This window comes from Mirounga angustirostris, unplaced genomic scaffold, assembly GCF_029215605.1.
Source record: "Mirounga angustirostris isolate CCGP_5_RB_7025 unplaced genomic scaffold, mMirAng1.0.hap1 SCAF_3, whole genome shotgun sequence".
NCBI classification, from domain to species: Eukaryota; Metazoa; Chordata; class Mammalia; order Carnivora; family Phocidae; genus Mirounga; species Mirounga angustirostris.
In genome coordinates this window covers 634,546-662,253 of record NW_026991711.1, presented here as the reverse complement: position 1 = coordinate 662,253, position 27,708 = coordinate 634,546, and the positions used below count along the sequence as shown (strand labels likewise).

Sequence of the window (27,708 nt, the reverse complement as noted above, 5' to 3'; positions counted from 1 at the left end):
ATGGTTTTTGTCTTTTGCACACAGTAGATTTAATAGGTATATGAGGCTAAGTTTTCTTTAAAAAAAAAAAAATTGCCTTTAAATTCGATGTAACCTTTAGTCTCAATTCTTTACCAGGCCCTATACTTTAATATTCAGTATTTTATTTAAATCCAGGTATAAGAGCTTAGATATTAATGTTTATCTAGGAAAAATAACATCTTCAAAAAAGTAATAGTTTTCTGGATGTAATTATTTAATACTTTTAAGTCTGATCTCAATAGTAATGAATCATTGTTCAGCTATATGTGACAGTAAATCTCTTTTTCAGCTGAAAATGTGTATCTAAAATGCAAGCTCACCTTAGCAGAAGCCTTTGGACAGCATTGCCCTGTCCTCTAAAATTGGATCATGAAGGTATTGGAAAAAAATTACTTTTGGATGTTGCTTCCACTGCTTCGTTTGATAGCCGATGCTGCGGAACATGAAGAGGTAGCAAAACATGCCATAAAGTTACACCGAGGCAGAGGGGCAGCCATCACTCAGAGGAAGCAGTGGGTCCTCGATAGTTGCAGAAAGCTCTCTGGGCTGCTTCGCCAAAAGACTGTGGTTCTTAACAAACTGAAAAGTGCAATCAGAGCAGTGGAAAAAGACGTTAGCCTGTCAGATGAAGAGAAACTATTTCAGGTGCACACATTTGAAATTTTCCAAAAAGAGCTGAATGAAAGTGAAAACTCAGTGTTCCAGGCGATCTATGGCCTCCAGAGAGCCCTGCAGGGAGACTACAGAGATGTTGTGAACATGAAGGAAAGCAGTAGGCAGCGTCTGGAGGCCCTGAGAGAGGCTGCGATAAAGGTGAGTCCAGCCCGCTCTGAGCCAGAGAGCAGGGCCACCGAGTCCGGGGAGAGGACGGTGGGCGCTGTGCTGAAGCAGCTGTGGACCGCCAGGCACCTGTTCACAGCAAAACACGTACAGAGTGTGTCCCTTCCTTGTGCATGACATCGTGGCATAGCTCCAGTTTACGGCTTCTAGGGCTTGTTCTAATGCTTTTCTCGGTTGTGGAAATCCCCAGGTAAGTAAAATAGTGACTCAAGTTATCCCAGTAAACTGACGGGGAAGTAAATATATTTGTAACCGCAATCAACGTTTTGAGTTTCTGACAACAATTCTTAGTGTGAAGGTTGGCTGCCTTTAATGTGCATCCACTGAAAATAAAAATGCTAAAATTAGTTTTAAATACATACATTTGAAATAAGGATTTTGATGAAGTGTATTTTTAAAATGGTGAGATGAAACTATTACTGTATCAGATGTGATATTTATATGATTTTTTTAAGCCATCATTTATGCCATTTATTATTTGCCAGGCATTTTTTTTTTTTTTTTAAAGATTTTATTTATTTGACAGAGACACAGCGAGAGCGGGAACACAAGCAAGGGGAGTGAGAGAGGGAGAAGCAGGCCTCCCGCCGAGCAGGAAGCCCAACACGGGGCTCGATCCCAGGACCCTGGGATCATGACCTGAGCCGAAGGCAGGCGCTTAACGACTGAGCCACCCAGGTGCCCCTGTGCCAGGCACTTTAAATACTGATCTTCCTTGACTTATGATGGGGTTTTGTCCCAGTAAGTTGAAAGCACAGCAAGTCAGAAATACATTTAATGTACCTAACCTGCCCAACACCATAGCTTAACCTGGTTTACCTTAAACGTGCTTAGGACACTTAACGTTAGCCCACCGTTGGGCAATATTATCTCACATGAAGCCTATTTTATAATAAAGCGCTGAATATCTCATGTAATGTATTGAATTCTGTACTGAAAGTGAAAACAGAATGCTTGTCATTGTGTCCATTGTTAACCATGTGATCGCTGGCTGATTGGGAGCTGTGGTCCCATGCCACTGCCCAGCATCACGAGAGGACCTCTTTGCCTATGGCTAGCCCAGGAAAAGATCACTTCAAAATTCCAAGTGTCGTTTCTGCTGAGTGTGTATCACTTTCACACCATCGTGAAGTCAGAAAGTTTTAAGTCCAGCCATCGTTAAGTCAGGGGCTGTTGGTATATGAAATATTTCATCTTCTTAGAAGGGTTATGGTATTATCACACAGTTTAAAAAGTAGAGAGGGTACAGACTTATTAAACTTTCTTTACCAAAGTATGGTGTATTTGGTAGAAACACGGTATGGAGTGGATGGCTGAGTCAGGGTTTTCGGCCACCTTGATTCAGTAGCATGTCTGTTTAGCGTGTGTGATTGTATGTTGGAAATAGACCTGATGCTCTTATCTGAACAGATGTTACTGCCTTACCAGGTCCTTTGGACAGCTGAGACATTAAAACTCCTTGGTTTTAAAGATAGGCGCGTAGTGGTATTGATTTGAGTGGTTTTACTATAAAATAGAGAACTAGCATGAGTTTGAGCCATATTGACCCAACTACACATGCCTTCTGCACATGGTTTGTGCCCCACATCTGAGACAGTGCAGGTGTTGGTAGCTGTGTGTGTGTGTGAGAGTTGTTGGTTGGTGCTGGGTTAGGGTCTGTCGAACAGCCACGCTTGTCCTTGGCACTGTCCTGGTGCTTCCCTGTTCCAGCTGCGCCCCACCCCTTTAAGGTATGACTACGCATCTTAACAGTAAGGCGCTGATCTGCTTGATAGCTTGCGCTTAAATATGATTGTCTAAAATACCTGTATTGTTGGTGCCATCTGTAAGTTTCCCAAGTAATGCTGTCAGTTTCTTCTGGAACAGTTTCTCCTTTGTAACTTGGAATTTTTTTGTATCCTGCTTAGAAATTTTTAGCTCAATGATCAAGTATCACAGGTGTTTTTAGAGTACAGCTGAACGTCCATATGTAGTAGGCATGATGTCTGGACTATAATCTGTTCAGTGAGTGGTTTTGTATCAATAGGTGACCTTCAGAATTTACTGACAGTCGTATATCACATTTGTTGATGTGTACATACAGATAGCTTTCCCTAAACATTTTGCTAAGCTCCATTATGCTTGAGTGATCTAGGATACTTGACCTGTCATTGACCCGAGCCAGATTTACATGATTATGAACATATTTGACAACGAGAGCATGTTCGTTGGTGTGGCCGGACCAGGCACCTGAAGGAAGTCCTAGCCTGGCCCATTTCTTAATAAACCCCACATTTCATTTCTCACCAATGAACAGGAAGAGACAGAATATGTGGAACTTCTGGCAGCAGAAAAACATCAAGTTGAAGCTCTCAAAAATATGCAACATCAAAACAAAAGTTTATCCATACTTGATGAAATTCTTGAAGATGTGAGAAAGGCAGCCGATCGTCTAGAGGAAGAAATAGAAGAACATGCTTTTGATGACAATAAATCAGTAAGTAGCATTCCAGGACAATTTCCTCTTTGCTCGGGCTGCTTGCAGAGAGGATGTGTCGTTGAATTTGTTGGCATGTCTGTTTCTAGTGTGGATTGAAAATGAAGACAGAACCAAAACACCTGTGTCTCAGAAAGTGCTCTGGTTTGGTTATGCCAAGGTACACTAGATGCCCTTTACTTTGCCATATGTTTTTGTCACTGCCCCACCGGTGGCTCGTCTCTGTCCCACTTTTGCCTTCAGGGGGACTGGGACTCTGGTCTCAAGAAAGCTTGCCCTGGGACAGGCGGGTTTCAGTGCTGGTCTACCCAGGGGAGCCACAAAGTCCTTATAGCAATCATATCCTTGGCAGGCTTTCAGACCTCTCACTTGCTGTGACATGTTCAGGATTCTCTGGGGAAAATGAGATCAATGCCAAAAACTGATAGTGAGTCCTAAAAAGAACTCAGAAAAGCATGCGGTAATAAAAGCAAATGGGAACACAGCTCGGGGCAGATGAGCGCCAAGCAGGCTGCTCTCTGACGTCGTGGACCCTGGCAGGGAAGGAGGATGCATGAGTGTCTATTTGAAAGAATGTGCCCTTTATGCACTGCTCACCGAGCACTTCTGTGTCAGGCCATCGGGCTTTCCCTGCCACGTAATCCTGGAGTTCACTTCTGCCCCCGGCACCGTGGGTTAGTGTGGACCCTGCAGACAAGGGCGCAGCCCAACACGGCCCTCCATTTCAGATGCCAGTCACGGGTTCCAGGTTTTCACCTTGGAGGATCCCACACCCCCCTCCTCGGGTTCTCAGAACACAAGGAGATAGTTTATTTGCTAGGTTGCCAGGACATTGTGACGGATACAGCTCAGAAACAGCCAGCTGGAAGAGGGGTGAAAGCGTGTGGCTGCAGCATCCCTGCTCTCGGGCCTGTTTCCTTCCCTCCCAGCTGAACACCTCCATGTGCTGAGCAACCTGGAAGCTCTCCGAACCCCAAACTTCAAGGGTTTAATGGAAGCTGCCTTGTGTAGGCTGGTGATGAACTCAGCCTCTAGCCCCCCTCCTCCTGGAGGTCACATGGTCGGTTCCTTGGGTGGCCAGCCCCGTCCCGTGGGTAGCCAGTGGCTTTCTAAAAATCCCCTCACTGCTGTGAACTCAGGTGAAGTTGCAAAGGGCTCATAAGGTGCTCCTTACACATAGGAAATTACACGGGTTGTGGGAGCTGTCAGCCAGGAAGGGGGGTGAAGACCAAATATGTATTTCTTGTTACAGGTTGTACCCTGAGTCAAGTAGAGCAGGTGTTTGGAAATAATAGAAACCCTAAACACTTCCACCCTTAAATCACTTTTTTATTTGAAACAATTTTCCTAATTGATGTTAATGAGCATTTATCGATCTTTTATCTCATATGACAGAATACTAGAAACATTCCTGTCACTTCTCTATAGAATTATGCTCTAAAAATTGAACTTGAGAACGTCTCCTTGTTTTTAATTACACAATATTGGTTCTTCCTACAGGTGAAAGGGGTCAATTTTGAGGCAGTTCTCAGAGTAGAAGAAGAAGAGGCCAATTCCAAGCAAAACCTTACGAAGCGGGAAGTGGAAGATGATTTGGGTCTTAGCATGCTCATCGATTCCCAGAACAACCGATACATCTTGACCAAGCCTCGAGATGCCACGATTCCACGCGCAGATCACCACTTCCTAAAGGTGGTCTGTCTGTCTGCTCAGCTCTCAAAATCCCCACTCCCTCTTTCCCATTCCCTTGTATACATGTCAAGTGAGATCGAGCTTTACTTCCTGAGCATCATAATAGGGTGCGCGACCTTCCTCCTAACAGAGATTCTACCAGTGTTCTGTGACTTGAAACATTTTCTCCTGATCTTTAATTTTTTTCCAAAAGAATAAGGGAATAAGGCATTTTTTTAAAATTTTTATTTATTTATTCATGAGAGACAGAGGCAGAGGGAGAAGCAGGCTTCCCGCTGAGCGGAGAGCCCGATGTGAGGCTCGATCCCAGGACCCTGGGATCATGACCTGAGCCGAAGGCAGACGCTTAACCAACTGAGCCACCTAGGCGTCCCAGGAATAAGGCATTTTAATACTTAAAATGAGTATTAATTTTGCTTGTGAGAATTTGGAAGTCTTTTTGAAGTCGGGAGCTACTCTGACAGGCTCAGGCCCTGTCACTGAAATGGAACATCGGATGAAGCAGAGAGGCTTTGGCTCAGGTGTCGCATGTGGCTCTGTGTAGCCGTGGGTGCGGGATGAGACGCGGCTCCTCCAGAGGTGACTGGTGTTCCAGACTGAGCTAGACGCACATCTGTGCCCTCTGAGGAAGCCAGTCTAGTAAAGATTTGTAGTTGACAGTGTTATGGGTGGAGATCACGGCTTGGGTTGGGACCAGAGTGGGCAGCAGGTACAGGAGTGACCCAGGCAGCCTGCTCAGGGAAGGCCTGCGGGGTCGAGACACACTGTCAGGTCTCTAGCCTAGTCCTGGAAGCCGGAATTTGTGCTTTTCTTAAAGAGGATGGCAGCACAGGCTGGGAGGAAGGAGTGCTGGGCGCGGCTGACTCCTGTGCCGAGAAACTCAAACCAGGAAGGTCAGTCCTGGTACTGCCTGCCTTCATTATGACCAGAATGGAAACTGGGAGGGGCCGGGGCTGTAGAACATCTGCTTTCTCTGCTAACCAGCCCTGTCTCCTTGGCTTGCCAACTATTATCTTGAGTGTTTGTGTCTCTTTTTTGTTTATTCTGCTCCAGGACATTGTTACCATAGGAATGCTGTCTTTACCTTGTGGCTGGCTGTGCACAACAATAGGATTGCCTACGATGTTTGGTTATATCATCTGTGGAGTACTTCTGGGGCCTTCAGGACTAAACAGTATTAAGGTAAGAGCGAAATTGAACTGTTCTAGTATCTGTTTAACAGAATACTAAAGAAACACCAAGACTAAAGAGTTTTGAAGTTTGAACTTGAATTAAGGTAAGTTTCTTACAAACCATATCAAAGAAGATGCCCTATAAAGTTTCATAAGAAATTTCTAAACCATAAGGAGTAATTTTGTTCATTAGTGAATGGATGACTTGACTAGAGAAAAAATCCTGTTCATGTCTTTAAATTTTATTAGTTTTAGAAATTCTTTTTCCAGTAATAGGATGAACTATATTATTCAGACACTGAAAGCAACTCAAAATGCTGGATTCAATGTATAATCTAAAAATTTGTAACATATTTTAAAGCTGGTAAAGTAGTGAGGAATTATGAAGCCTAAATGTGGGGTATTGTGAAAACCCCAGGAGACAGTGCTGAGGCTGCTGTTACTAGAGGCTGTTTGCTGGACAGATTGAAGTGAGCTTCGTCCTGTGTCGATGGCCCTTTTTGGCAGTAAGGAAGGGTTCCCAAGCTTTTGTGGGCTCTAAAATGTGTTGTCTAAATACGCACAATTCAGACAAAATGAAAAGAGAATGCCAAGCCTGAGCATCATGAGTCCCACACAGAAGGAGTAGTACAGAGCGGTGAGAAACAAGCAGCAGAGTCCTCAGACTGTCCCTGGCCTTTCTAGCTGGGTAGAAGAGGGGCAGGCAGACAGGGAGAGGTGTGGGCGCTCCGCTTGCAGCCTCGCCCATACAGCTAACTGAGACGCCTTGCCAGGCAGAAGGACGGCTGCAGCTTCTCCAGACCGGGTCACAGAAGAAGGTGTGAAAAAAGTTCTTATCCCGAAGCAATCTTAACAGCGGGTCTGACTGGCTGAGGGGGCGGGGAAGGTTGTGCTTGGGCTCAAAGCCCAGGACCTTCATGGCAGGTGCTCTTGTGGGCTGGGCTCAACTTGGCAGGGTGACCTCTGGGAAGAATGGTTTTTGTTTTTGTTTTTTTTTTTAAAGCTTTATTTATGAGAGAGAGAGGGCACCGCAGAGGGAGAGAAGCTGACTCCTCACTAAGCGCAGAGCCTGATCTCTGAGATCATGACCTAAGCCTGAGATCATGACCTGAGCCAAAACCAAGAGTTAGACACTCAACCGACCGAGCCACCGACGCGCCCCTGGGAAGAATGGTTTGTTTTTTTTTTTTTTAAAGATTTTTTAAATTTATTTATTTGAGACAGACAGAATGAGAGAGAGAGAGAGCACATGAGAGGGGGGAGGGGCAGAGGCAGAAGCAGGCTCCCTGCTGAGCAGGGAGCCCGATGCGGGACTCGATCCAGGGACTCCAGGATCATGACCTGAGCCGAAGGCAGTCGCTTAACCAACTGAGCCACCCAGGCGCCCTGGGAAGAATGGTTTTAATGCAATTTTCTGAATAGATAATCTCCATGTGATTGAGAACAAAATGGTGTGGGTAAAAAAAAATAATTTTTAAGTTGTAGATGAAAAATCTCTTCTTGCCCTTGTTCCATCCCTCCCTTTCCAGAGTATTTACAAATGATAGCAAATACAAATGTATTTTCCTCTTTTATTTTTTTATTCACAGCAAGGCTGCTTGTAAGAATTAAGGCTGAGGGCGCCTGGGTGGCTCAGTCGTTAAGCGTCTGCCTTTGGCTCAGGTCATGATTCCAGGGTCCTGGGATCGAGCCCCGCATCAGGCTCCCTGCTTGGTGGGAAGCCTGCTTCTCCCTCTCCCACTCCCCCTGCTTGTGTTCCCTCTCTCACTGTCTGTCTCTCTGTCAAATAAATAAATAAAATCTTAAAAAAAAAAAAATTAAGGCTGAATAGGGGCACCTGGGTGGCTCAGTCGTTAAGTGTCTGCCTTCGGCTCAGGTCATGATCCCAGGATCCTGGGATCGAGTCCCACATCGGGCTCCCTGCTCAGCGGGAAGCCTGCTTCTCCCTCTCCCACTCCCCTTGCTTGTGTTCCCTCTCTCGCTCTGTCTCTCTCTGTCAAATAAATAAATAAAATCTTTAAAAAAAAAAAAGAAGGCTGAATAATAATAAGTAAAGGCTGAGTAAGGTAATAAATACAATTGGAAGCTACAAATATTACAATTCCTAACAAACAATTCCTATACCTTGGAAAATAATGTAATTACGGTAGACCAAGGTGAACCCTAGGGCACACCAGCCAGAAGTGGGAGGTGGTTCACTTCCTGTGATGGTGCCAAATATTTATCTTTTCCCAGTAGGAAGTTGATAGGCTTGTGTTCATTAAGTTGAGAAGAACAGGTTTAAGCATGTTACTTTGAAGTCATAGGTTACAGCTTCGTTTTAAAAAGGGAAGAGAAGTAAAGGCAGTGAGGAAACGTAAAAGCCAGGAGACAAAGGAGTAAGAGCAGAAATGCGTTGTCACAGTGAGTAGAAGTGGAATAAACTTCCCTGTTGAAAGATACAGGTTTGGGCGCCTGGGTGGCTCAGTTGGTTAAGCGACTGCCTTCGGCTCAGGTCATGATCCTGGAGTCCCTGGATCAAGTCCTGCATCGGGCTCCTTGCTTGGCAGGGAGTCTGCTTCTCCCTCTGACCTTGCCCCGTCTCATGTGCTCTCTCTCTCTCATTCTGTCTCTCTCAAATAAATAAATAAAATCTTAAAAAAAAAAAAGATACAGGTTTGCAGATGGAGTCAGGAAAAATGTACAGTAAGCAAGATTCAGTGAAAATGGGATGGGTAAGAAAGGTTGAAGTGAATGGAGGGAGATGGCAGTGAAGAAGAGGGCAGGGCCTGTCTTGTCGGCGGCTGGCAGGCTGCGTGAGTGTCCGTGCGCAGCAGGTCAGGGCGGGCGTGGACACGTGGAGGCCTGTGCTTTACTTTCAGATGTTCAGTTCACGGCTGCACTGGAAACCACAGTGTAAATAACACAGGTGGTACCAAATAGAACAGCATGGAAAGCATTCTCTACTATCGCATGATGGCAGAGGAAGTAAACAGCAAACGAAGAACCAGAACAAACAGGGAACACAAGAACACAGTGTCTCAAAACCTGTGGGATGTGGCCAGCTGTGGCACCCAGGGGAAAGTGGGTACACGTAGTCGTGCGCAGACCCTCGGGAGAGTGGGCCCTCGGGGTTCAGACGCCCCACTCAGGTTCGGTGCTGCGCCATCCTCCAGAGAAAGTGAAGGCAGGCAGAAATGAAGAGTAGCGGCAGCTGCTGAAACTGAAAACAGGTGACTTCATGAGCTAGTTCTTAGGAAAAAAGACCCAGAGTCCTTCAGCTAATCAAGAAAAAGGAAAACAGTACAATCAGGAAGTTCAAGTTATCTCAGATACAGAGGACATTCAAAGAGTTAGTTTAAAAAAAAACACTGTGCTTTTTTGGGGTGGTCCCACTGAGTATGTTAGTATAAGATTGTTCTGTGAAGTATACTTCAGAGGGGAAATACATTGAATTGTGTGGTTTTCCAATTGTGTTTGCAGTCTGTTGTGCAGGTGGAGACCTTGGGAGAGGTTGGTGTGTTCTTTACTCTGTTCCTCGTTGGCCTGGAGTTCTCCCCAGAAAGGCTGAGAAAGGTAAGGGCTTCACCAAGCGGTGTTGTTGCCTCCAATTTATCATCGTATGGATTCAGTTTGTTTACTTTCAGTGTGTGTCCATGATTGGACTATCAAATTAAACATTTTAGAATAGGTTTTAGTTTGATATTTTTGGAATGTAAATTCTGAAAGATAAAAAATGCTGGAAAAGGTGAAAATTCAATGCATAAATAAAATGAGCTTTCAGGTGGCTGATTTCCAAAAAGGGTCTGAGAAGTGATGTGTTTGAGATGTCGTAATGAGGTCCCTCCAAGAAGGTCCAACACTGCTCGAGGCTGAGCTGTCACAAGGATCAGATGTTCAGTGTGTTACCCTGGAAAAAGGTCTTTAATTCCTAAACAAGTGGCAAACTGTGATTCTGTCGTTCTGTCCCTGTAAAGTGCCAGTCCCTGGAAGGCCGGTCGCAGTTGGGACTGCGCGTGCGGAAACGGTGAAATCCAGGAAGTGCGCTCGCTCTGAGCGCTGAGGGCTGGAGTGGAGAGCGAGGGAGTCGGAAGGGAGCTAATGAGAAGCGCCTCCCTCACAGAGGAGGAAAGCAGCCAGGGGACAGAAGGGCAGGGCGGGCGACCGCAGTGCCCCAGGCCCCCAGGCCCGGCCGCGCAGGCCGCTTGGGCAGCAGGGCAGCCCGGCAGGGTGACTGACGAGCCTTAACCTGCCAGTGTGAATGCCAGCTCTCAGTCCGAGGGAAAGACTGCAGCACAAGTTTTTGAAAAAAATGAACCCACAAGAGGTGTTCACTCCGCATCATGGCGTTTCTATGACAGACGAGGAGCAGCCGGGTGCGGTGGTTGGGCTGCGGCGTGTGTGCTGGGAGAGGTGTCGAGAGCTGTGCGGTGACAAAGAAAAGTGCATTGGAGTGTCAGCCTTGTTTCATCCTGTTCCTCTCTGACCTCTCGTTTCTTTGCTGTTTCTTTCTGGGGAAAGCTCCATTTGTCCATCGCTGATTACTGTTACTTCCTTTAACGTGCTTCTCAAGATACGCCTTCTCATTCTGAATCACTTTAGTGTTTCCTCCAGGTATTTCATACCCTTCTGTGTGCTTCTGGCTTAACCCCCGTACGTGACTTCTCAGATCCAGAGTTGAAAGGACACTGCCCCGCTCCTCTGTTCGCTGTGCTGAGGGGGCCTGGCGGGGACCGGCAGGGTCTGCAAGGAGCCAGGGGCCTGTGGGCAGGAAGGTCCTCCTCGAGGCTGTCCCTACTTCGTGCTCAGCGCAGGCTCCTCCGGGGTCTCGTGTGTGTTTAGTTGAGTGCAGTTGACAGCAAACAGCTCAGTTCCCTTGTGGTTTGGGACCGAGAGGGGCAGAGTTCTGGCTGTGCATCGACTGGCCTGACGGTCTCAACGGAGTGCCTCACGCCTTGGACATCAGTGTCATCTACACAGGGGGTTGAAAGATTAAAGTTTGTTCTGGCTCTGCATTTTCATAATTTCTGTTTTTCACCACGGTAGTATTCAGTGTTAAGTGAGAATATTATTTAGCAGCACGTGAACATAGTTTTAAACAGTATGAAACCGCACGCCCTTGTCAACGTGGTGCTCCTTTTGGAGTGCTCTGGGCTTTCCACTGGCAGCCGTTTACCTCTGTGCTGGGCCGTGCACCCGCAGGAGGGTGAACGTGTGTGCGCGGTTCAGTTTCAGGTCGTGGGAGGTGGTCTGAGAAGTGGGAGGACGCTTGAACGGGGGCCCAGCCCCTGTGTAGCAACCTTGTCTCGGTTGAGCCGGGACCGCTCTGGCATGGATCCTCGCTTGTCAGCCCCCCGTGGCGGGCTTGCAGATTCATCTGTGCCTAGTAAGCGGCACTGCCAAGTGACACGTTTGTTTTCCTTTCCTGTTCCCCAGCGTAAGTCTCGGGCTCAGCTCCAGAGCAGCTGGAAGTAGCCAGCACAGTCTCGGGTCAGCCGTGTGCCCCGTCCTGGTGGGAAACCACTCGGTCGGGTTTGAAATAGTAATTGCTGGAAGGCCCCCTTAGGTCTCCTGTGAAATCACCGGAAGGTCTGATTGGAAGCTCTTGCAAGCACTGAGGTCTGGGAACTTCTTAGCTGTTGGCGCTGAGGAAAGCTGAGTCTTCCTCCCCTGACTGCACGTCCCACTGAGTTGCTGTGTCCCTGCCTGGCTGTGTTCTGTTTCCCTTCCCACCGTGGGCTCGGCTTTCATCGTGACACCTCCCCAGGTCTGTCTGTGTGGGAGTTGTGTCTTCTCCCCTTTTTCTCCTTATTCGTTCCCTCAGTTCCCTTGCTGCAGACACTGGTGGCTGCGGAATGTGAGGTGGTGTGCACAGGTGTGTGATCCTGCCTTGTGGGGCTTCCACCCTGGGATTTCAGAAGGACGTGTAGGGCTGTGAACAGAAGCCCTAGGACAGAGACGCGAAAATGGAGCTGGAAAGGGCATGTGTCTGTGGTCCAGATGCACGGGGAGGGGCCTGCCCTGACCTGGCTCGGGGAGTTACCTGGGGCCCTTGCTGAGTCAGGTTCTGATATGCGTGGCCCAAGGGTCTGTGTTTCTGGGAGTGCAGGGTGGTCCAGACGCTCTGTGTGGCCCACATTTCCCACCATCGTCCCCTCCACGCTGTGCTTCTTGGGCTGACAGATGCCCATCCTCCTCATCAAAGTGTGGTAGCGACCTCAGAAATCATTAGCCTGGCCTTTGTCTACAGATGGAGGAAGCAGAGTAGAGAGACCATTACCTACCCAAGGTGCACAGCCAGCCAGCCAGTGACAGGGTCAGGCCTGAGCTCCGAGCTCCGGGCTCCCTTACGGGCAGGAATGCCCCAGCTGCTTACAGGAGGGGCTACCTAAAACTTGGAAATCTTGGGGCGCCTGGGTGGCTCAGTCAGTGAAGTGTCTGCCTTCAGCTCAGGTCATGATCAGGTCCTGGGATTGAGTCCCGCATCGGGCTCCCTGCTCAGTAGGGAGTCTGCTTCTCCCCTTCTTTCCTGCTCATGCTCTCTCTCACTATCTCTGTCTCTCTCAAATAAATAAAACATTAAAAAATTGGAAATCTTAAAATCCAGCATGCCGCCTCCCCAGGAGCTGTGGCTAGCTCTGCAGGTGCGCCCGGGCCCTCCCACCAGTCCTGGCTGTCACAGGAAGAAGGAGAGCTGTTGGGAAGCTATTAGCCATGACGGCCATCGCCACTGCCAGGGGCAGGAAGTAAGGAGTGTGGAATCCGAACCTTGGCTTCTCTGGAAGGAGTACCGGGGCCTGGGTTGGCCAGAGCCGAGTGGCAGAGAACAGACCGCTCTGCCCTTAGGGCTGAGCCCCCAGTTCTGTTGCCTCTGAGTCTCCCGCCATTTGGCTTGGGACTTGGCGGTGTTGGGAGGCTCTTGTAATTCACTTCGGGAAGTTGGAAGCTTCTGTGGTGGACACGCAGCCTGGCAGCCAGTTATGGCTGTGGGGAGGTCCACGGTAGGAATCAGAACCCAGCCTTAGGAAGAGCCTCCCCGGTGCCCTGATTCCCAAAGACAGTGCTGTGATTTTGAGGGAAGGGTAGCTTTTTACCAAGAGGCAGAGCAGGGGAGGAAAAGGCCACAGCCTTCGGAGCCCCGAAAGGTGAATGGTGTGTTAACACGCTGATGAGGCTGGCCAGCCTGTGGGGCCTCGAGCGTTGTTGGCCTCAGAGCCTCTGCGCTGAGCCCCTCCTGCCCCCACTCTGGGCCCCCCTACGTTCTTGCCAGAGGGCTTGGGTGTGGGAGCTGGTTTTGCCTAAGAGGGTGTGGGGCGAGAAGAAAAGAAACAGGTGCTTTCCAGTAGGATAGGATGAGTGTCAGGATGATTTCTTTTGTCAGTATGTACCATTCCTGTTTGTATAAATGTCAGATAGTCTTTATTACTGTGTCTCTTCAACACAGTTGAAAACCCTGGAGAGTTAGCATCAAACCTGATTTCCTCCACATTTTCCATCACTTCTAACACAGCGCTAAGAAAACACTGAGGTGCCTCATCGGTATTTGATTATTGAGCCGTGCTGGCTTCCATGGGACCACGTGTTTTCATCTGGGGAAGTCCGCCGTGGAGACGTGTTGTGAGGATTAGGTTATACGTGCACGGACATGTATACACGGAGAGAGGCGTGTGTTTCGTCCCTGTGGCAACACCGAGCACTCAGGAAGCCGACAGGAATGGTCACTGTTTTTACTGTGTTCAGATCACGGCTTCGGATATTGTGCTGATGGGGTGTTTACGGCAGAGCGCCTTCCTGAGAGATGGAGGCCCACGAGCGGGCAGTGTGTGCTCTGCATGTCGTCACTAATGTGTGTGAACAAATGTGTTCTTTTGAAGGTGTGGAAGATAGCCTTACAAGGACCGTGTTATATGACGCTGTTAATGATCGCATTTGGCTTGTTATGGGGACACCTTTTACAGATCAGACCCACTCAGAGCGTCTTTATTTCTACTTGCTTGTCCTTATCGAGCACACCCTTGGTGTCCAGATTCCTCGTGGGCAGCGCCCGGGGTGAAAAAGAAGGTAGGTGGTGCTGTGCTGTAAGTATGTGTTGAAGTATTAGGTGTGTCATTGACTTGAATTCACTCGAAGGCCTTCTGGAAAAGCTACAGCTCTGCCTCCGTCCTTGCAGCCCTCTTGGCAGTCACAGTGTTCAGCTTTTCCAAATCTCCACTGGACTAAGAAAGTGGTACTTACATGTTTATTAATTTAGGATAGTTTGAGGACCACGTTCAAAAGAAATGAGTCCATGTTGGAAAATGGAAATTGGTGGTTTAGGAGGTGAGCGTGCCGCACCCGAGCCGGCGCTGTGCTCACGTGACGTCGCCGAGTGCGTCCGACCTGCGGCCTGAAACAGAACGGCGCCAACCCTGGCCGGGGCTGGAGACTCACATGCTCCTGTAACGTACAGTAATCGAAGGCATCTTCAGCCCTCAGGTACCGCCAGCTTCAGCTCTGTGCGTGAGACTCTGGCCTCTGATCGTTACTGGACGTGTTGAAGCCCGACTGCGTCAGAAGCTTAGGGGAGAACATTCCAGGCTGCCTCACGGGGCACAGCTGCGCTTCGACCACCTGCCATTTTTTACATCGTGTGAACTCATTATGGTGATGTTCACTGCTTTGTTTTTATTTTGTAAAGGAAAAAAACAGGGTTGAAATGTTGTAGTAACCTCACACTGATATTTGCCTGCACCAATACAGCAATGAGAGGGAAACATGAAAAGGGAAAACCAGAGCCCTGGGGCAGGCTTCTCTGATAAGGCTTCTCTGTTACAGCCTGTGTAACAGCATGTTCATGATGAAAAGACTCAATGCATAAAGACATTGTTTCTCCCAAATTTATAAATTCCCAGCTATCCCAGTAAAGAAATCTCGCAGGGTTTTTCATGAAACTTGGCAAACTGAGCCTACAGTTTATTGAAGAGCAAAGGCCAAGAATAGCCAAGAATAACTAGAAGTGAGGGGCTTGTGCAGCAGATGGCAAAGCCCTGAGGTCCTATCCTGTGCTCGGCAGCTCGGCGTGTCCAGACTGGATGGGGGAGAAGGGGGAGGGGCAGCCAGGTGCGCACATGCATGGGAGCCTGGGGGCTGCTGGGGGGTGGGAATTAGTTGTCCATGCGGACGAATAAAATCAGAGTCCTCCCTTGAGCCACACACACAAACCAGCTCAGTGTGGGTTAAACACCTCAATGTGAAGGGCAGAACTTCAGAGCCTGCTGGAGAGAAATATGGGAAATACCCTGTGACCTTAGGGTAGAGAGAATCGCTGAAATCGAGATGCAGAATCCAAAAGAAAAAAATGTTGACAAACCTGAACACATTGAACCTTGTAAAACTTCTATTAAAAAGGCATTTTTTAGGGCACCTGGGTGGCTCAGTTGTTAAGCGTCTGCCTTCGGCTCAGGTCATGATCCCAGGGTCCTGGGATCAAGCCCCGCATCAGGCTCCCTGCTTGGTGGGGAGTCTGCTTCTCCCTCTCCCTCTCTCTCCCTCTGTGTGCCTACTCTCTCTCTCTCTTAAATAAATAAGTAAAATCTTAAAAAAAAAAAAAAAGGCGTTTTTTAGAAGCTGCAGACTAGGAGAAGACGTTTGCTATGTATATAAGAGGTGCAAGGAGGAGATACTTCGAACGCATCAAGAACTTTAACAGCAATCAAAACAAAAGGAAACCCAGTTGGAAAATAGGCAAAACGTCCTGGTGGAGAACTCAGGGAAGAGAAGATGTGCGTGATGAGTAACCATGAAGAAGGGCTCAGCAGTGGTTAGGGGAAGGCAGGTGCGGGCTGCTCGTCACATGTGCTGGCCTGGAGTCTCCTCCGCGTGCCTGTGTTGGCAGGACTGTGGGCTCTCACGCGCTGTCAGTGGGAGTGGGGGCTGGGTCAGTCACTTTGGGGAGCACTGCCACAAGCAGACTTTCCATTTCTAGAGACACGTCCTAGAAGGCTCTTCAAATGTGAAAGAATATTCAAAACAATTATTTTTCTTAAGATTTTACTTGAGCGAGAGGGAGCACAAGCAGGGGGAGGGGCAGAGGGAGAAGCAGACTGCTTGCTGAGTGGGGAGCCCCATCAGGACGCGGACTCAATCCCAAGACCCTTGGGATCATGACCTGAGCCAAAGGAAGATGCTTAACCGACTGAGCCACCCAGGCGCCCCAAAGCAATTATTTTTGATAGCAAAAAATTTTAAGTAATCTGAGTCTTTAGTAATACAACGAGCAGTTAAATTATGGTGTTTTCATATCTACTGGAGTACTACAGATGTAAAAATGAATTAATCATTATGCCGTGAAGAAGAAATACAAAATACAGAAGACGTCTCATCCAATATAATTTATGGAAAGTTTGAAATTGTGCAAAGCTGTGTCCTCAAAGCTGCACCCCGAGAGCAGAAGCAGTGCATGCCCGAGGGTGACGCCCTGCCTCTTCACACGTGGCTGTGGTGTTGCCCAGATCCTCCTTTTCCACTTCTCAAGATTTCAAGCTAGTACATTGGATAGTGGGACCCAGACCCCCAAGGGGTCAGTAGATCGCTCCAGCCTTCCATGCCCGTGCTCAGAACCCACAGAACGACGAAGGGTCAGGCAGCCTGAGGTCATGGTAGCAGCTTGACTATGATGAAAGTGATAGAAGATGTGGTGGTGGCTTTTGGTCCCTGTTCCCAGAATGAGACTTGCTATCAGCCACGTGCTGTGTGGACCCACAGAGTCTCTCTCTGTCAAATAAATAAATAAAATATTAAAAAAAAAAAAAAATCTGAACCGAGTGTCTCCAAAGTTTACAGTTTAGCAAAGCACGGTAATGGGTATGTGGTTATTCATCATATTCTTTATTTTCCTTACATTTAAAGTATTTAATAAAAAGGATAGAAAACAGGAAAGAAAGAAATGCTATAGTAGTGATAAGCACAAAAATTAACCTTAGTGCAAAATACAGTTTTATTGAAAGTGGTATCTTTAATTTTTAATAGTTAAGTCTGAGTAATTACTTTCACCTGGGTCTCGACTGTACAGCTTACCTTTCCCATCAGTCACTACAGTGGGTGCGCGGCTCTCCCACGTCTTTCCCTTCCGGCTCAGTGAGCTGCTTCTCTGCAGGGGCTTCCTGAGAACCTGTTCCCTGTTGCCTGCCCCCTGGTGGCAGATAGTTCATGCTCGCTGAATTAAGACCTTGGACTGTGAACAAAGAACAGAATTTAAAAAAACATTTAGAAGATGCTGGCAGTGTATCGTCAAATGCCATTTCTAAAAAGTAAGGTGTGACTGGATATTTTGTATTTCCTCAAAGTCAAGAAGAAGCACCCTCCTGGGCACAGGGCTGAACTACCTTAATCTTGTGTGAGGACTTGGGGAGGAAGACGGCCGTCTCATTGCAAGCACGGGACCTAGCAGATTTCCCAAGGTCAAGAGAGTCAGGAGTCATGAACCCGCTGAGGTGTTTGTTGAAAGTGTCCCACGCCTCCATTATTTGTTGTGAGGGAAGGATTCCTGCCTACTAAGATGTGCAACCCCCAAGGACACAGTAACAACCTGATGGGATTATCTGTTCAGAGTGGTGTAAGAACTAAGGCAAGATACTCTGTTCACCAAAAATTTAACTGCGTGGAAAAGAAAAGAAGCTTCCTGGAAGGATCAAGTGTGACTTTTGCTCTGGTGATAAGGGATTTTTATTTTATTTAGTTTGTTCATTCTTTTTCTTTTCCATAAGGTTACGCCTATTAGATTGGCCCTTAAATATCTGTTCTTACGAGTAGCTTTTTTTTTGTTTAAGGAAAAAAAAAAGCTTATTTTACGGGATTGGGGGTGAGGAACATGACAATTAAGTGTTTAGAAACACCTTTGAAAGTTTGGTCCAGGGGCGCCTGGGTGGCCAGCCAGTTAATTGTCTTCCTTTGGCTCAGGTCATGATCCCAGGGTCCTGGGATCGAGCCCCGCTTTGGGCTTCCTTGCCCAGTGGGGAGCATGCTTCTCCCTCTGCCTCTGCCGCTTCCCCCTACTTATGCTTTTTCCCTCACTCTCTCAAATTAAATAAAATCTTTTTTTTTTTTTAAGATTTTATTTATTTATTTGAGAGAGCGAGAATGAGAGAGAGCATGAGAGGGAGGAGGGTCAGAGGGAGAAGCAGACTCCCTGCCGAGCAGGGAGCCCGATGCGGGACTCGATCCCGGGACTCCAGGATCATGACCTGAGCCGAAGGCAGTTGCTTAACCAACTGAGCCACCCAGGCGCCCTTTTTTTTTTTTTTAAGATTTTATTTATTTATTCATGAGAGACAGAGGGAGAGAGAGAGGCAGAGGGAGAAGCAGGCTCCCAAGGAGCAGGGAGCCCGATGCGGGACTCGATCCCAGGACGCTGGGATCATGACCTGAGCCGAAGGCAGACGCTTAACCATCTGAGCCACCCAGGCGCCCTAAACAAATAAAATCTTAAAAAAAAAAAAGTTTGGTCCAAAGCCAGAACTGCTGGTTGGAAATGGAGATGTCGGAGGCCCACGTGACGCATTGAGTTGGGGAAAATGGTCTCTGTGTCCTGTTGTCTTTGTAGAGGAGTGGTGGCTTCCCTTCAGGCAGCCCTGGGTACTGCCTTTCTGTTCGTCCACCTGGTGAGCCCGTGTTTCTCTAGTAGATCTGTGTTTGTCTCAGGGACAGATGCTCAGTGTGGCAGTGATAGTGGGCTGGAGGTGCGACCAGAAGGGGGCGAGGCCAGGTCTCCCGAATAGCTTAGCGGAGCCATAAAGGCTGGACATGAAGGCTGCTTCCTATGTTCTGGGGACGCAGAGTGAAATTGGCTGTCCAGGCCCGTCATAGTCACGTCCCAAGCCTTCTTTTTATGATGGCATTTTTTCTGTAATTATATGAGTAAACTGTAGTAGAAATGAAATAAACGAGATTTTCTTTACAAAAAGTTAATGTTTAAGATGTTTCAGTGTTTGCTCTCAAAGAGATTTTAAAGTCTGTACTCTGTTAAAGTATCAAAATTACTTGAATTATTTTGGAAATGTGCACAACGATTGTATTTCGACTTGGGACACTTTAAATCATTATAAACCTGTGCCACTGACAGGTTTTTCCTCCAGCAGGTGACATCGACTACAGCGCGGTGCTGCTTGGGATGCTCGTCGTGCAGGACGTGCAGCTGGGCTTGTTCATAGCTGGCATGCCCACCCTTATCCAAGCTGCAGCCGGTACCTACTCCAGGTCAGTGTGCCACGTGGCTTCATCGCACAGTCTGGGCTTCTAGTTTCCCATCATCTGTTTATAAAGATGCTATTTAATGCCTTTTTCTGAAGAGATGTTCAGAGCTTGTGTGGCGCAGACTGAGAGCTTAGACTCTGGAGTCTAGCTGCCTGGGCTCCCGCTCCATCTGTCAACCTTGGGCAAGCTCTTTAACCTCTCTTCCTCAGTTTTGTCATCTAGAAAGTGAGGGTGAGGTCACTCCCTAACAGAGTAGTTAGGATTAAATGGGTTACAATATAAATGTGCTTAGAACAATGCCTGGAACATGGGGTGTGTGTGTGTGTGACCATGTGCGTGATTGCGTGTGCGCATGTATGTGATTGTGCCACGTGTGTGAGCATGCATGCACGCCATCATTGTGGGGATCTATCATTGTTAGTATTGTGTGCGTGATTGCGTGTGTGCATGTATGTGATTGTGCACGTGCGTGAGCGTGCATGCTCACCATCGTTGTGGGGATCTATCATTGTCTCCACCGTTACCATTTCGCCTGATCCTTCTTTCCCTTCTTCCAATAAAATAATACCAAAACCTGAACTGCACTTGCTTAGGTTCATGTGCAGAGAGAAGTCAAATTGAAAAGTGGAAAAATAAATGTATCCAGAAAGTCATAGGTTGCATGGTGTATAGAACCTATTACAAGAACACCAGCCAGAAAATAAATCACTTGGAAAATGTGAGGAGCCTCATAAAATTTAAAGGTAAATTACACATGGGTTAGGACTATAAGCTTGAGTTTGTTTTAAGCAAATACACTATGTGCATGTAAATATTGGGCTTTGAGTGTTTCCAGGTGCTACATTTATTCTTCATGTCTCGCAGTGATGATACCATAGGTCACAAGTTAATAGGCTTTTTTGAAATTTCTTTTGGAACGACCTTGAAATGCCGAGATCTGTCATTTCATTTATTTGTTCCTTTCTAATCTGTATGCCTTTTATTTCTTCTTCTTCCCTTACTTCACTGGCTAGCATTTCCAGTACTTTGTTGAGTAACATGAGAGTGGATGTTTCTGCCTTTTTCCTCATTTTAGAGGGAAAGCATCCACTCTTTCGCCATTAAGTGTGATGTTCACTGTGGGGTTTTTGTAGATGTTCTTTATCAATTTAAGGAATTCCCTTCTGAGTTTGCTGAGAGTTTTTATTGTTAGTGCATGTTGGATTTTGTCAAAAGCTTTTTCCACGTCTGTTGATACGATTGTATGGTTTTTCTTCTTTAGCCAGTTGATACAGTGGATTACATCGACAGTCAGACCAGCCTTGAATACCTAGAATGAATCCCACCTTGCAGGGGTTGTGGTATTTAATTCTTTTTATACATTTTATACAATTAGCTAATACTTTGTTGAGAATTTTTATGTCTGAGTTCACGATAGGTATTGATGTGTAGCTTTTATGGTAATCTCCTTTTCTGGTTTTGGTATTAGGATAATTCGCGGTTCATAAAATGATTTGGGACATGTTCCTTCTCTCTCTGTTTTCTGGAAAATGTTGTATAAAACTGTTAATTCTTCCTTAAATATTTGGTAGAATTCTCTAGTGAAACCACCTGGGTCTTGAGATTTCTTTGGGGAGATTTTTCTTAAATTACAAATTCAATTTGCTTAGTGGTTAATAAGGCTGTTCAAATTATCTGCTACATTTTGTTGAATTATGGTAGCTTGGTTTTTCAGAGTTGGTCCATTCCATTTCATTTGTTAAATTTATATGTGTAGAATTGCTTATAATGTTCCTTTATCATCCTTTTGATGTCTGTAGGATCTGTTTTGCTCCTCATGTTGGTAACTTGCATCTTCTCTCTCTTTTCCTTTGTCAGTCTTTCTAGAGGTTTGGCAGTTTTATTAATTGCTTCAAATTACCACCTCTTTGTTTCATTAGTTTTTCTCTTTGTTTTTCTGTTTTTAATTTCATTGGTTTCTACCCCTTTCCCCCCGTATTCTTTTCCCTTCCTCCTTTCCATTTTTTCCCCTTAGCTTTGAATTTATTTTGCTCTTGTATTTTTCTAGGTTCTTGTGCTGTGAACGTAGATTATTGATTTGAAACCTTTTTTCTTTTCTACTGTACTTAGCGCTACAAATTTTCCTTGCAACACTGTCTTAGCTGCATTTCTTTTATTGTGATACATTGTATTTTTATCTTCATTCAGTTCAGTTAATGTAAAACATTTCCTTTGATGCTTCCTCTTTGACCCATGGATTATTTAGAAGTCTGTTGCTTAATTTCCAAGTGTTTATGGAGATTTTCCTGTTGTCTTTTATCTTACTGATTTCTAGTTTGATTCCACTGTGGTCACAAAACAAACACACTTTGTATGATTTTAAATCTTTTAAATTTGTTGGGGTTTGTCTTGTGGCCTCAGATACGGTCTGTGATAAGTGCTCCCAAGTCACTTGAAAACAAAATGTATATTCTGACGTTGAGTGGAGGTTTTTTGTTTTTTTTTTTTTTTGTCAAATCCTGTTTGTTCACCGCATTGTTCAGTTTTTCTCTATTCTTGCTGTGGTTCCAACAATTGTTGAGGAAGGTGGTTATTAACATCCCCAATTATAATTGTTTATTTGTCTATCTCTTCTTCTAGCTCTATCAGCTTTTGCTTTATGTATTTTGGGGCTGTTTTGTTTGGTGCATACATTTTGTCTTCCGGGTAGATAGATCTTGTTATCTTATGTAGTATTTCTTTTATTTCTAGTGATTTTCCTTATTCTGAAATTCACTTTATCTGATATTAATATAGCCAGTCCTGCTTGTTCTTTATTAATGTCTACAGTGGTCTGTCTTTTCCATCTTCTTACTGTCAGTCTGTTTATGCCATTGTATTTGAAATGAGTTTCGTATAGACAAGGTATTGCTAATGATTTTTTTTAATCAACTCTGTCTTAATTAGTGTTGAAACCATTTGCATTTAAGGTAAATATTGATGTTAGGACTTAAGTCTCTTGTTTTGTTATTTGTTTTCTGTTTCTTGTTCCTCTTTTACATTTTTCTTACCTCCTTGTGGGTTACTTGCATATTTTTAAGGATTGCATGTTTTTGAGTGTATTACTTTGTATAGTTACTTTAGTAGCTACTCTGAGCACTACGGTACACACGTTACCATAATCAGCTTGCTGTTGTTGACACTTCACCTGTTCTTGTGAAATGTAGGAACCCTATTTCCATTTAGTTCCCTTTCTTCTCCCTACTTCTTAAATATAATTGTTGTATTTTCCCTACTTATATTGAGCACCATATCAGATGGGTTTATTAACTTTGCTTCAATAATCGAATAGGATTTTTAAACTCATGAGGATTATCTATTATATTTTCACCAGTTCTTTTATTCTTACTTGCTTCCTTGAGATAATTTCTTTTCTGTCTGAGGACTTTTCTTTGGTCATTCTTTCATATTTAGTCTGCTTCTGGTGGCAAATTCTCATAGTTTTTCTTCATCTGAGAACATTTTATCTCCCCTCATTCTTGAAGGACATTTTCACAAGATACGGATTTTGCAGTTGACAGTTCTTTTCTTCAACACTTGAAAAATGTGCTACTTCTCTGGCCCCCAATGGCTTCAATGAGAAATTGGCTGCCATTCAAATTTGTGTTTTTTCCAAACACAAGTTACAGAGAATTACTCACTTAAAGGAGTAGTTTCTCACTGGTTGTTTTTAAGATTCATTCTTTGTTTTTAGTTTTCAGAAATCTAACTGTGGTGCATCTTGGTGTCTTCATTGGTTCAGCTCCTCTAACAACACCACAGACAAATTTTCTCACAGTCTCATGGCTGGATGTCTGAGATCAGGTGCTGGCAGATTCAGTTCTTGACCAGAGCTCGCTTTCACACAGCTGTCCTCTTGCTGTGTCCTCACGTGGCAGAGGGTGCGCAGCGCAGAAGGTCTCTGGTCTTTTATGATGAGGGCACTGACCCCACCTCAGGGCCTCAGCCTCGTGATCCACCTAATCCTAATCACCTTCCAGGGGTCCCTCCTCCTAACACCATCATGTCAGGACTTCACATAGGAATGGAGGGGGGAGTGGTACATTCAATCCGTAACACTCTGGGTGTATCCTATTTGGAGTTTGCTTGGCTTCTTGAATCTGTAGGTTTGTGTCTCTTGACTGATTTAGAATTTTTCAGCCATTGTTTCCTCAAATATTGTTTCAGTCCCACATGCTCTCCCCTGCTAGGACTCCAGAGGTTTTATTACGTCCCACAGGCCTCTGAAATGACTTTTTTTTTTCCTATTTTCTCTCTGTTGTTCAGACCAGGTAAATTCTGTTAATCTGTCCTTAAATTCACAGATTCTGTCCTCTTTCTTCACTCTATTTAACCCACCCAGCAAGATTTTTATTTTTGTTATTACAGTTGACGAATGAACAATGCTAGTTTGAACTATGTGGGTCCACGGATATACATAGGACGGTGCTGTAAACATATTTTATTTTCCTTATAACGTTTTAATACCATATTTTTTCCTATACCAACTTTATTGTAAGAATATAATATATATAAAAAAAAGAATATAATATATAATTCATACACACAATATGTGTTAATCGACTGTCATCAGTAAGGCTTCTGGTCAATAGTAGGCTATTAGTTTTAGGAGGAGTCAAAAATTATATGCAGATTTTTGACTGTGCAGATGGTTGGTATCCCCCAACCCCCACGTTGTTCAAAGGTCAACTGTATATTGTTTGGTTGTATGATTTCCATTTGGTCCTCCTTTTTATGACTTCTGTTTCTTTACTGAGATTTTCTATATTTTCATTTCTTTCAAGAGAATTTTTAATTGCTGTTGAATCCTATTTTTGATGGCTGCTTAAAATCTTTGTCAGATAATTCTAATAAAATTCACCTTGATGTTTACCTTTTGTCAGATGTTATATTAAGTTTCAGCAATCCTAAAATGATTAAGATCTCTTCTCTGCCTGGCAGGGAAAGTAGAAGAAATGAATAGCTTTTGAACTGAGATTTCCAGAGGTTAAGGCTCAGGCCCTAGAGCTCCAGCACTGGCCACTTACCAGCCTTGCAATCTCTAGGCTTCAGTTTTCTCCCTGAAAACGGGGATGGGGTGGGGCGCCTGGCTGTCTCAGTCGTGGAACGTGTGACTCGTGATCTTGGGCTGGGGGTTCGAGCCCCACGTTGGGTGTAGAGATTATTTAAAGAATAAAATCTTAAAAAAAAACAGTGGGGATGGTATGGAAATAGTACCTGCCTCATGGGCTGTGTGAAGGTTGCAGGAGAGAATCCTGCAGAGGGTCTAGGTCACTACCTGGTGGATAGAACTGTTAGTCAGTTTATTGAGAGGGCCCTCTTGTCATTTTCCTCTGATTCAGATTTTTTTTAACTATCAGAAAAGTAACACTTCTCCTCACAACCTGTAACTCAGAGCCAGTTCTTTTTCCTTCTGGCTACAGATTTTCAATATCAGTAACTGAGCAAACTTTGGACAGCAAAGGAAGATTTGCAACTTTAGTTGAAAAGCATTGGCGTTCTATTCAAGAAGTGTACAGTGAATCCTGACCTGCAGAGGTGAGAGTCTCCTTCCCAAATGGGAAGCAGAGCCTCCACACAGAGCTGCAGGTACAGCTGCCACCGTAGGACACGTCTCAGGAAGCTTCGGGAAGTTTTCTGTTTTTCCAGTTAAAAAATCCAGTATGTGTATTGATCCTATTGATATTACTCCCCTTTAGCCACGAGACATAATAGTTTCAATGATGTAGAAAAGATGTTCTATATTATGTTAATCTGTAAAAAATGGAGTCAGATCATACACAGTATTCCTCAGAAGGTTAATAGAGTTGCCCAAAGACTCAGCTGTTCCAGTCCAAGGTGTTTACCCAAGAGAAGTGGAGACGTCTGTCCACATAAAAGCCTGTGTGTGGGGGTGATCGTAGCACAACAGGGTTTACGTCCTTGACGCCACAAGTTACATACTTTAAAATGGTTCAGGTGGTAATTCTGTGTTATCAGTATCTTACCCCAATAAAAAATACCAAACTTGTGTATGAATGTCCATAGCGGCTTTATTCATAATTGCTGAAAAGCGGACACTCACATGTCCATTAGCTACTGACTGGATAGAGTGCTGCGACCACACAGCGGGATGTTCAGCCGCGGGGCAAGGGATGGAGCCCTGACACAGGCCACGTACAACCCCACGAACCTCGACGACATCACGCTTACGAAGGAAGCAGACACACAGGCCACATACCATGTGATCCCACTTATGTGAGGCGTCCAGAACAGGCAAATCCACAGACAGGAAGTAGATCAGTGGCTGTCAGGAACGCTGATGGATGGTAAATACACTCTGAAGCAAACAGTGGTGGTGGGCACACACCTCAGTGAGCATACTAGAAACCACTGAAGTGTGCACTTTATTTTCTTTTTTAAAGATTTATTTATTTATTTTAGAGATCGTGCACAAGCAGAGGGAGAGGCAGAGGGAGGGGGAGAAGCAGGCTCCCCGCTGAGCAGGGAGCCCAATGCGAGGCTGGATCCCAGGACCCTGGGATCGTGGCCTGAGCCGAAGGCAGACACTCAACCAACTGAGCCACCTAGAGAATACTTTTTAAAAATAGTGGTTTAGGGCGCCTGGGTGGCTCAGTCATTGAGCGTCTGCCTTTGGCTCAGGTCATGATCCTGGAGTCCCTGGATCGAGTCCCGCATCAGGCTCCCTGCTCAGCGGGGAGTCTGCTTCTCCCTCTCACCCTCCCCCCTCTCATGTGCTCTCTCTCATTCTCTCTCTCTCAAATAAGTAAATAAAATCTTTGAAAAAAAAATAGTGGTTTAAATTACTAAATCTTGCAAGATCATGAAAATTCTAGAAGAAAGTATGGATGGATTTGTTTAAAATATTGAAGATGGAGGCCCTCGGCTTCAAGTAGAGCAGAAATTCCAGAAGCCATAAAGGACAGGAAAAGTGATCAGTGTTACTGCATGAAAGTTTTATACTGTGGGTATTTGAGTATACACATACACATGTGCTTGTAAATACACATGTGTGCGCACACATGTGCACACGTGCTCTGAAATGTGCAGGTACACATTTTGTAAGCAGGCCAAAAACAAATGGGAAAAGTATTTGTAAACACATCAAAGAGAGTTAAGTCTCTTACTTCATGAAGATCTACAAATTAGTAAGGAAACTTTGAATAGCCCAGTTAAAAAATAGGTGAGCAGCGAACCTAGAAATGAGCAAATGGAAGATGCTCACGCTGCCACATAAGGCAGGAGGCATCTTCTACCCATCAGACTGCAGACCCTTTTAAAAGTGGGGTGATAGGGCGCAGCTCCAGTGCTCAGGGCAGAGAGGTGAGCCGAGTGTTTGGGGAGGATAATGAGCAGTGAGTGCATGAGCGGTCACCAGAAGGGCTCTGGTCAGGTAAGTGTGCAGAGGACCGGAGTAGGGTGAGGAGTGGCGGACAATGGACGGCCACGTCACATTGGCAGGGCCTCTGAGTTGGAAACACAGGGCGCCATGGGGTGGCGGGGAGCCCCCGAGGTGGGGGCCTGGTGCACAGGTTCTGCCTGCCGGAGGGAAGGTGGGCCTCCAGAGAACAGAGGCTGCTGTGGGTGCAGGAGGGGGCAGTTGCACTGGGCCAGGAAGCCTGGGCTTGTCTGGTATTGCCAGGGTGGTCTGGCCTCTGGAGCATCACGAGACCAATTAGGTTAGTGCAGCCTTGTGGGCAGGTGACGGCACCTCGGGGAGGAGTGTGGGGTGCCGGGCCCAGGGCAGGTGCCGCATGAATGGGGTGGGAAGACTGGCCGGGGAGTGAGGTGGACCCAGCCTGCTTCGCTCTGTGCAGGCCTGCCAGGGCTGCAGACCCCAGGTCCACATGCCTGCCTCCCTCTCGGTGAACCCTCGTGGAGCCTTCCCCCGACATGATCAGTCGTGTGGCATGGCTGCTACTTCAGGCTTTGACTGCAGTGATGCATCCTCTCCTAGTAATCAGATCTGTATTCTTCCATTGGGAACTTTTAAACCAGAATTCTAGACTAGATAAGTTTCCTAAATATGATGGAGAACTAAGTTTTTAAAAACTAATTAAATAAAAAATATGTATACTCATTGTAAATAAACATGCAATAGTGCCCTTCTTAAAGTTTTTGACTGCGATCTTAAGAATTCGTTCTGCGAGGTAAATAGCATGTCCTAAAAAGAGCTTCGGACAGAATCCTGTTCTCTGAGACTAAACAGACACAAAATGCGGAGTTCTGGCTCGGCCACGAGGAGCTGTTTTGCTGCGGGTCGCTGGGGTTCTGTCTCCG

General features: G+C 45.8%; 1 protein-coding gene across 13 annotated transcripts in view; it reads left to right on the top strand.

Moving 5' to 3' along the window:
• Nucleotides 1-27,708, top strand: part of TMCO3 (transmembrane and coiled-coil domains 3) — a 52,586-nt gene that overhangs the window by 6,781 nt on the left and 18,097 nt on the right. For 7 of the 13 annotated variants that reach the window (XR_010409863.1, XM_064585871.1, XM_045869757.3 and 4 more), the window contains exons 3-9: nucleotides 311-834; nucleotides 3,158-3,337; nucleotides 4,838-5,029; nucleotides 6,083-6,211; nucleotides 9,664-9,756; nucleotides 14,055-14,241; nucleotides 19,293-19,413. Coding sequence is in view for 12 of the 13 variants with exons in the window: in XM_064585871.1 (XP_064441941.1) it covers nucleotides 391-834; nucleotides 3,158-3,337; nucleotides 4,838-5,029; nucleotides 6,083-6,211; nucleotides 9,664-9,756; nucleotides 14,055-14,241; nucleotides 19,293-19,413 (1,346 nt within the window). In the remaining variant the exon portion in view is untranslated. Of the gene's footprint in view, nucleotides 1-310; nucleotides 835-1,387; nucleotides 1,603-3,157; nucleotides 3,338-4,837; nucleotides 5,030-6,082; nucleotides 6,212-9,663; nucleotides 9,757-14,054; nucleotides 14,242-19,292; nucleotides 19,414-27,708 lie in introns of those variants that run through there. The other 6 variants (XM_045869758.3, XM_064585868.1, XM_064585873.1 and 3 more) reach the window with 3 other exon arrangements.